Source organism: Trematomus bernacchii, unplaced genomic scaffold (assembly GCF_902827165.1).
Source record: "Trematomus bernacchii unplaced genomic scaffold, fTreBer1.1, whole genome shotgun sequence".
In the NCBI taxonomy this organism is placed as follows: domain Eukaryota; kingdom Metazoa; phylum Chordata; class Actinopteri; order Perciformes; family Nototheniidae; genus Trematomus; species Trematomus bernacchii.
In genome coordinates this window covers 16,317,555-16,327,378 of record NW_022987973.1, presented here as the reverse complement: position 1 = coordinate 16,327,378, position 9,824 = coordinate 16,317,555, and the positions used below count along the sequence as shown (strand labels likewise).

At 45.2% G+C, this 9,824-nt stretch overlaps 1 protein-coding gene across 1 annotated transcript; it reads right to left on the bottom strand.

Annotated features, from left to right (window-relative positions):
- Positions 1-3,373: 3,373 nt before the first annotated feature.
- LOC117471395 (uncharacterized protein K02A2.6-like) lies at positions 3,374-6,202 on the bottom strand. The gene has a single exon (XM_034116367.1). The coding sequence runs from the start codon at positions 6,200-6,202 to the stop codon at positions 3,374-3,376; it is 2,829 nt and encodes a 942-aa protein (XP_033972258.1).
- Between the last annotated feature and the right edge of the window lie 3,622 nt (positions 6,203-9,824).

Sequence of the window (9,824 nt, the reverse complement as noted above, 5' to 3'; positions counted from 1 at the left end):
GAGTCTGCTGTGGACTCGTGCATGACGACGAGTCTGCTGGATCTCTGGATCTGCTGCTATATGGTTACGGCTCCGAGTCCGCACGAGTCTGATCCGCTGTGTGTTGCAGCGAGTCAGGATTTGCGAATCTGCGAATCTGCGAATCCGAGTCTGCTGTGTGGACTCGTGCATGACGACGAGTCTGCTGGATCTCTGGATCTGCTGCTATATACGGCTCTGAGTCCGCACGAGTCTGCTGTGTGTTGCAGCGAGTCAGGATTTGCGAATCTGCGAATCTGCGAGTCTGCTGTTGGAGCCGTCGGCTCCTCTGAGTCCCCACGAGTCTGCAGGAAGTTTCACTGATCCACGTCCCCTCCCCTGAGCCAAACGATCACTTCTGGCAGCTATCCTGTATACTTGCTAAAGGGTAGGTAGATGGACTTGGGGTACGTTGTAATGTGATTTTACATGTTATAAAGAGAGTAGCGAGTGACGCAATTTATAGTTTTAATTTGTACGTTACACCAAGTGTGGGACTCAAGGACTCGGGTTAATGGAGAGGGGAGACTCGTCATGACCAGCTCATTTCTAGGATCCGGGTTAATGATCCGGATGAATCAGGACTCGCCCATCTCTAGTGGGCAGTGGGCACTATTTAGCTGACGTTGTCCGTGTCAACAGGAGTGACAGGGTGTTTCTCAATCGCGAGTACGCTTGCTTGGTAGCACATGTCTGCCGAGCATCTTGCTTCAGAAGCGAGGCAAGAATACTTCCTGGCATTCGGAAAACAAAGAGTGGAACGGGCTAGCAAGTGTGCAGGTGTGCGTCATATGAGAGGCCCCGCCTTACATCTTCCGCCACAGATTTGGGGAAATTGGTCCGTGCGCAAAGCATTGTGGGGATTTTAAGACCGCGGAGTCTACTCATGTGCACACTCGATATTTCTCCAAACGGAGTACGCCGGGCTCGGTAGATTTCCAAGTATACTGGAGATTGGAACAGTACTTCGGCGGCACTCGATGACGTAGTATGCTTGAAATAGTGGCTCGGAAGCAGCTTTACTCGCGATTGAGAAACACCCACAGTCCGCACACACACAAGACCGTAATTATTGCAGAAGCAAAAAAGCCCAAAATATATAATTTTCACTCCGAGTGGGAGGATGATTATTTTTTTATCTATTCCAATTCAAAGTCCATCTGTCTCATCTGCAATGTGAGTGTGGCTTTACCGAAGAAGGGTAATTTAGGAGCGGCATTTCAAAACAGTGCACAAATGCTACGAGACGGGATTCCCTCCTAATTCTGCCCTACGCTCCCAAAAGGTGAGGGACCTGAAAGGACAGCTAAATGCACAGCAGTCCATTTTCACCAGGCCCAACAACAAGAGCAAGGCTGCTACCATAGCATCTTAACGTGTCAGTCACGTTTTGCGAAACACATGAAGTCTTTCAAAGACGGCGAAGTTGTGAAAGAAGCATTCCCGGAGGCTGCCGACGCGCTTTTTGGGGACAGTAAAAATAACAGTAGCATTTCAACAGGGTTTTGATATAATAAAAACTCAACTTAGATACCGTTATTAATCAGCTGTAAGTTTTAGTTTGTTTGAACTTATTCATTATAATTATTGTACAAAATGGTATAAGAATGCAAACTTAAATTGATTATAGTCTATTATCAATTCAGGTTAAGAAACTAGTGTTGCTTGCATCCTATTTTAAAGGCATTTCTTTTTATACTCTACTAAAATGCAACAAAAAAAGGGTTTGATTCTATTAATTTTGTCTTTTTTATTGCACTTTGGCAGCAGATTCCTAGCTTCAGATCTGAGTTGTCTTATTAGTAAGCCTAATTTATACTTTTGTAGCAACACTATTTTTATATAAATGGCAAAGAAAGGGTTCAGAGTCTTTTCTTTTTTTCCTGTGTCATATGTGGCAGCACTGTTCAATGTTTCTTGAAAACATTACCCACTGTAGTATGTGACGTGTGAATAAACTCCAACTCTGTATCAACAACACTGTTGTGTAACTTCAGTTAAATACTTGTATGTGTGTAGATTAGAAAGAGGTAAGATAAAGGATCTGCAGTATTATATGAAGTATTAATCGTACAAAGGTCAATTTTATACAAGTAGAAGTGTGTATTTACCTGGTAGTAGGCTGTCAGTAATGGCTACGCATCTCTATTTGGACTGGTAGATCTCGGCAGACTGGCAACTTTAAAAGTAGCTCTTGGTTAAAAAAAGGTTGGGCACCCCTGCCCTAAATGGACAAAGGATTTCTAAGGTAACAGAGCAGACACAACCCGTAACCCTGATCATTTCTGGAAATCACAGAGAACTCATTCAACTTAAGGTCATTTCCGCCCCTGCTACCCCTTTGGTTCTTCTTGGTTACCCTTGGCTTCGCACCCACAACCCACATATATGGCGCATTTCCACTACAGCGCGGAGCTCGCTTTAAGCGTGCAGAGCCGTGCGGGGCCCGTTTTTGGTTGCGTTTCCACTTAGCGTAGTACCGGCTAGCGGGTACTATTTCACAGTTTTTCTGGCCCCATAAAATTGAGGTTCTTTCCGGGCCAACAACCAGGCTGAGTCGGGCTGAGTATGCTAAACTAGAGAGAGAATCGCTGGCAAGGGGGCTACAACTACAACAAGATGAACATATTTTACTGTGATTTAATTGTAATACACGTTTCAAAATGATGCCGAAGTAACAACATACTGATACCGGTTAGTAAAAACCATGAATTAATGCTTTGACAAGTCTGCAGACAGACGGCAGGCGAAAAACCTTTTAAAATGCGTGTTGTCTAAATGGAGATTGGCTAAGCTAACGCAGTATATGCTCCGACCGTCCACACTCACAACAACGGCCTATACAGACATAAATAAACCAGCGACTGTATTCGCCATGACACAGGCAGTCTGTGGTTTGTACTTGTTTAACTTTTGTCTAGTTTCTGAACAGATATGAGGAGCTGTGAGCTTGAGTGCTAACAGCTAACCGCTTGTAGTGTTGTCCTTTTGTATGTGTATCTTGCTTTATTATAGACAACTCAGGAGACAGTGAGTATCGTTAGCCGTGCTTTATTCACGCTCTCGACTACATCATAACTGGTGTCACACATATAACATTCCGGGTATTCACAACTCCGGACCAAAGAGTATGTCACAACATTACATCCCTCCCTTATTTCAGATGAACATTGACTTTTGATATTAACGAAATGTAAATAAGAATTTCAGTAAGAAAGGTCTCTTATTCTTAGTAATCAAATAAAGAAATGAATGTCTCAATGTTTTAACTTAAATGACTGAGTCTTCTTTGTTACTAGCAAAAATGTCCTTTTTGTAATTGTTAAACTATCTGCAGTCTCTTGACTTCTTTAAGTCATATTTCAGCAATGAGACGTTGTGGTGGTCTCCTGTTTGTTCTGATTGAATATCTGGTTGGAACAGGACCTTCGGGGTTGATATTCTCATTTTGGAGCTGATGAGTTTCCTCATCTGGTGGGTCAGGAAGTTGTAGATCCAGATCATCCTCTTCGTCAGTCATTCCTGAGTCAGATCCAATAGGAACTGAAGGTGGGAGCAGTTTGAAGTGTGAGGAGTTTCGTGTTATCTCATGTCCTGGGCGAGCTGCTGTCACCATTGATCCTCTGATCTTCACGATGGTGTAAGGTTTGCTTCTATAAGGAGTCATGAGCTTGCCTTTGATATTCTGACGGCATAGCACAATGTCACCTGGTTTGAGGATCGAAGGTCGAGCTCTGTTTTTGCGGTCGGCATGCTCTTTCATGCGCTGCTTGGCACGCTGATCAATATCTTGGAGTTTGGTGTCAGGTGTGTGATGTTGAGTCACATGAAGAGTGGGGAGAGTGGTGTTGAGTTTTCTCCCAAACATTAACTCGGCAGGAGTCAGCTGTGTAGTACCGTGTGGGGATGCACGGTAATTTCTAAGAAAACTGTAGAGGTTCTGTTTCCATGGTTTTCCTTCAGTGTGTGTGGCTGTTATTGTTTTCTTCAATGTTTTCATGAAGCGTTCAGCTTCTGCATTAGCTCTCGGCCAATACGGTGTTATTTTTCTGTGTTTGAATCCGAGATAGTGGCTGAAATCTTTGAATGGCTGTCCATTGAATGGAGGTCCATTATCTGTTTTCACCACATGGGGGATACCATAGGATGAGAAGATTCTGTCCAGTTTGGGAATCACTGTAGTGGCTGCTGTGGACTTTATTATCTCAACTTCGGGGAACCTGGAATACTCATCAATAACCACAAGCAGGTAATCACCTGATGGGAAAGGTCCTGTAAAGTCAATAGAAACATTTTGCCATGGACCTTTGGGAAGTTCAGACATATTAAGTGGTTCCATGTGATTCTGGGAGGTTGCTGCTTGACATGGTATGCAGTGTTTTATCATCTTTTCCACCATTTCATCTATGCCTGGAAACCATACCTTTTCTCTTACCAGTTGTTTGGTCTTAACAATGCCAAGATGACCGTCATGGGCTAGGCTTATTGCCTTATGTTGGAGAGAGGTAGGTAGCACAAGTCGTGTTCCTCTGAGAATGACATTCTCTTCAGCGTTGACTGTCAGTTCGTTTCGTAGGCGGTAGAGTGCTTTCAGCATTGGATAATCAGTGTAGTCTGAGTCCTGTGGTGCATGTCTCCAGTGTCCTGCACTCAAAAAATGCATCACTTTACATAATGTAGGATCATTCTTTGTTTCAGTTTGAACTTCTTCAAGTGTCATTGCCTTTGGAACAACATTGTCGATGACAAAGTTGACATATTCCTCAGCCATGCGAGACGATCTGCTTGGTATGTTTCCCTCAATAGGATGTCTGGACATGTAATCAGCCGGGTTATCTTTTCCAGCTTTGTACTTGATAATGTAGCTGTATGGTTGTAGTCTTAGCCGCCAGCGTTCTAACCGAGCTGGGGGTGTGGCTTTTGGGTTGTTGAAGATCAGTTCAAGCGGTTTGTGATCTGTGATGACCGTGAAGTGTGACCCATAGAGATATAGGTGGAAGTGTTCACATGCCCAGAGGATTGCCAGAGCTTCTCTCTCTGTTTGAGAATAGCGCTGTTCCACTGGTGTGAGTGCTCGGCTGGCATATGCAACAATGTGGTCATTACCCTCTTTGTCAGGGCTGTGCTGGCTGAGTATTGCACCTAGACCAACAGGGCTGGCATCAACCAGTAGTTTGGATTTCTTCCTTGGGTCAAAGTAAGCCATTGTAGTGTTTTCCATCAGCTCTGATTTTAGCCTCTCCATTGCTGACTGTTGTTGTGGTCCCCATGACCAAGTAGTGTCTTTTTTTGTTAGTTGACGTAACGGTTCAGAGATCGTGGCATAGTCATGAATGAAACGTGAGCAGTATGTTATCATCCCGAGCAGACTACGAACCTCTGATACGTTTTGGGGTGGAGGAAGGTTCTTGATGGCAGTGATCTTTTTAGGATCTGCAGATATGCCTTTTGCAGAGAAAATATAGCCAAAAAACTCAAGCTCTGGTTTACTGTATTCACATTTATCAGCATTGAGTGTGATATTTTTCTCCCTCAGTCTCTGAAAAACAGCTTTGAGGCTACTGTTGTGCTCTTCTTGTGTTTTCCCATACACAATGATGTCATCACTCATGTTCCTGACGTTGGGAATGCCATGTAGCACTCCTTGAATGACATTTTGGAACACTTCAGCGGCAGAGTTAATGCCGAAGTTCAGTCTGGTGTACCTCCAGAGGCCAGTGTGTGTAGTGAAGGTGGTGATATACCTTGAATCTGGATGTAGCTCAAGTTGATGGTATCCAGCATTCAGATCCAGCTTGGAGAATACTACAGCTCCATTCAGGTCGTGGATGAGGTCATCCACCGTTGGTGTGATGTGGCACTCTCGCTGTATTGCTGTGTTCGGCAGGCGCATATCCACACAGATGCGAACTTTGTCAGGGTTCTTTGGTTTTGGTGTAGCAACTATCGGAGACACCCATGGCGTTGGGCCACTGATTCTCTCGATGACTCCTTTTTCCTGTAGCTGGTTTAATTCTGATTCCACTCTTTTTCTCATGTGGAAAGGAATCCTCCTGTGTGGCTGTGTCACAGGTTGCACTGACTCATCAATGTGTAGCTTCACTTGAAAATCTTTGAGTTTTCCTATGCCTTGAAAGATGTCTTGGTACTCATGGAGGAGCTGGTTTGGGAATGAAATAGGCATTTCCGTGGACATAGAGTTTACAACTTTCAGAAGTCCTACTTCTGTTGCTGTCTTTCGACTCAGCAGTGAGCCATGGTCACCCTGTATCACATAGAATGTAGCTGCATTTACTGTTGAAGTAGTTGAATGGACTGCAAATTTTCCTCTCAAAGGAAGAGCAGTGGATGAGCCATATGGATAGATCTTGGCAGCAGATGGTTGCAGTTCGCAACTGGCTTTTAGCTCTTCATAGGAAACATCATCTAATATGTTCACTGTCGCACCAGAGTCAACAATAACATTTATTACTGTGTCCACAATTTTTATTTGTGTACGTTTGTGTTCTGCTTTGTCTTGCAGTGTGCATACAATATACACATAGTCATCTTCTGCTGAGCTGTCTGGAGTGTCTAGTCTCTGTGTCTTTTGCTCAGTTTGTTTCTGCACCTGATGCACTTTGTATTTCGGTCGGTAATGTTGTTGTTTTTCTGCAGCTTTAGGGGTATAATCTTTGTTTTGTGATCTGCAGCATCTTTGGAAATGATTTAATTTTCCACATGCTTTACAATCTTTCCCCTTTGCTGGGCAGTTTGCTTGTCCTCCCTCATGAGGAAAATGTCCACCACAGTTGTTGCAGGTTTTGTATTCATGCTTCACATTATTATATTTATTGAATTGTTTATGACTTTGGAAGCTTTTCTTTTGTACAGCATGCACTGGGAATTCTTTTTGTGATCTTCCTGTCTCCATACCTGCAGCTTGTTTGTCTGACAGTTCTTGAGCTCTGCCTGCATCCAGTAGTTTTTGAAGTGTCATGTCGCTGTCCTTTAGCGCCGCCCTGCGGAGGCGCGCGGAACTGCAGCTTAGAATAATCTGTGACTTTATTTCCTTATCAGTGTCGGTAAAGTCACATGTTGACGCCAACTGTCTCAGTCGCGTGTGGAAAGCATCCAATGTCTCACTGTCATTTTGCCTGGCTTGTCTGAAAATATAGATCTCATATTCAGTATTTACTTTGGGGCAGAAATAGGTTTGCAGGCTCGCTATGGCCGTATCGTAATCATCAGCGTCTCCCGTTCCTGGCAGCGTGTCAAATATGTCATACACGTCTGATCCAGCATAGTGCAGCAATAGCGCACGTTTTTGTGTATCCTCCTTTATATCTAATGCCACTAGGAAGTTGGTGAACCGTTTAATCCACCTTTTCCACCTCGAGCCTACAGAGCTGGGTTCAGTGTGCACATCAAACTGCGGGAAATGTGGGAGATTGGCCATGGTGCGTCTCGTGGCTGGCTAGCTTGTTAGCCTTATGTGTTAGCCAGCGTAGTTCGCTTACCGCTTATCCAGAATTGTGGGTGTTTTATTTCTCTTCCCTCATTCTGCGATGTGTTGCGGCATCCTCGTCGCCAGTTGTAGTGTTGTCCTTTTGTATGTGTATCTTGCTTTATTATAGACAACTCAGGAGACAGTGAGTATCGTTAGCCGTGCTTTATTCACGCTCTCGACTACATCATAACTGGTGTCACACATATAACATTCCGGGTATTCACAACTCCGGACCAAAGAGTATGTCACAACATTACACCGCTGATGTTGTTTTTCTGGGGTTCTCATTGAAGATGACGTCACGGCTCCGCCTACACTGCGTTACTATAGATACTGCCCCAGCTAGTAAACTGTAATGGAAATGCGCCATAAAGTGAGCCAGTCCTAACAAGGCCTGACGAGGCCTAGCCATACCGAGCGAGGCCGTGTAGTGGAAATGTGCCAATAGATTGGGCTGGAGGTAGAATAATTGAATGGAATCAGTTTTGTCACCTTAACTGTTTGCAGTCTGCAATGCCACCTGTCTCTGTTCACCCCAAGCCTGTTCCCTGTGCCTCTGCAGTAGTAGATTTATCCGGTGTACCTGATGTTTACCACGACCTGAGAGAGGCCTTCAGCAAGGATAAGGCTCTCTCTCTCCCTCCTCACCGTCCCTATGATTGTCCCATAGATCTGCTTCCTGGGGCTCCATTACCAACCAGCAGACTCTATAACCTGTCCCGGCCAGAGAGAGAAGCCATGTAGAAATATATCAGTGACTCCCTGGCTTCTGGAATAATTCGCCCTTCCTCCTCCCCTCTGGGTGCTGCGTTTTTCTTCGTTGACAAAAAAGACAAGTCACTCCGACCCTGTATTGACTTTCGTGGTTTAAATAACATCACAGTAAGAAACAAATACCCACTACCCCTGCTAAACTCTGCTTTTGAGCCTCTCCAAGGTGCCACCATTTTCTCTAAGCTTGACCTCAGGAATGCATACCACCTGGTTCGTATCCGTCAAGGCGATGAATGGAAGACTGCCTTTAACACCCCCTTTAGTCACTTTGAATATCTTGTCATGCCCTTCGGGCTCACTAATGCCCCAGCTGTCTTCCAGGCCCTAGTCAATGATGTCTTGCGAGATTTTTTCAACCATTGTGTTTTTGTGTACCTTGACAACATTCTGATCTTTTCCAAGAGCCTGGAGGAACACCAGACCCACGTCCGCCAGGTCCTACAGAGGCTGCTGGAAAACAAACTGTTTATCAAGACAGAGAATTGTGAGTTTCACCAGGAACGGGTCAGCTTCCTGGGTTATTTCATCAGGCAAGGCAGGTTGGAGGCAGATCCAGGAAAGATTCAAGCTGTCACTGAGTGGCCAGTCCCCACAACTCGGAGGGAGTTGCAAAGGTTCCTGGGTTTTGCCAATTTCTACCGCCGTTTCATCAAGAACTACAGTAAGGTTGCAGCTCCTCTCTCCAGTCTCATCCCATCAGAGACCTGCGGGATTGCTCCAGCCCCTTCCTATTCCAAGTCGACCCTGGTCACATATAACACTGGACTTTGTCACCGGCCTACCTCCCTCACAAGAGCTGCGTTCACACCGGAGTACTTTTCCACGTACTTTTCGCGTTTAGTTCCGTTAGTACCCCTTATGTCGCGTTCACACCAAAAAGAGTACTTAGTGCCGGGAACTTTTACCCCCATTTTTAGTGCCTGCTGAGAGATGGTACTTTCCTGGGGGAAAAAAGTGCCCCAGTTCTGATTGGCTGGGCGAATTGCAAACCATGCCCCGTAAAACTCTGAAATGTTTTGTAGAGCCGCCATTTTATTATCCTCGCATTAGCATTATTAGCATTAGCATTCGCCCAGCGCCCAAACGCAGAGAGACTAACTTATGGCAACACAAAATAAAACATGGGAGCGGTGGAGATGAGGAGGTGTCGGCGTTCTGGCGATTTACTCGGAAGGCTTCAGTAGAAGCTGCTGGGGGTCCCAGCAGCTTCTACTGAAGCCAGTCCCCAACTCCGGGGACTTCCGGCCGGGGACTTCGGGTGGCAGTATACACCGTGAAGTGGTTTGCGGCCTGCCAGTAAACCCAAAGCAGAAGAAGACGAAGTGACGTCAGCGGCTCATTTGCGTAATCTTCCCTCAGGGAACTTATTCCGGTGTGAACGCACTGAGTGCCGGCACTAAGTATGACAAAGTACTTGGTGTGAACGCGGCTAATGTAACACAACGATTCTTACTGTTGTTGACCGTTTCTCCAAATGTGCCCATTTTGTAGCCCTGCCCAAGCTCCCCTCAGCCCTGGAGACCTCCAAATTACTCACCCAGCA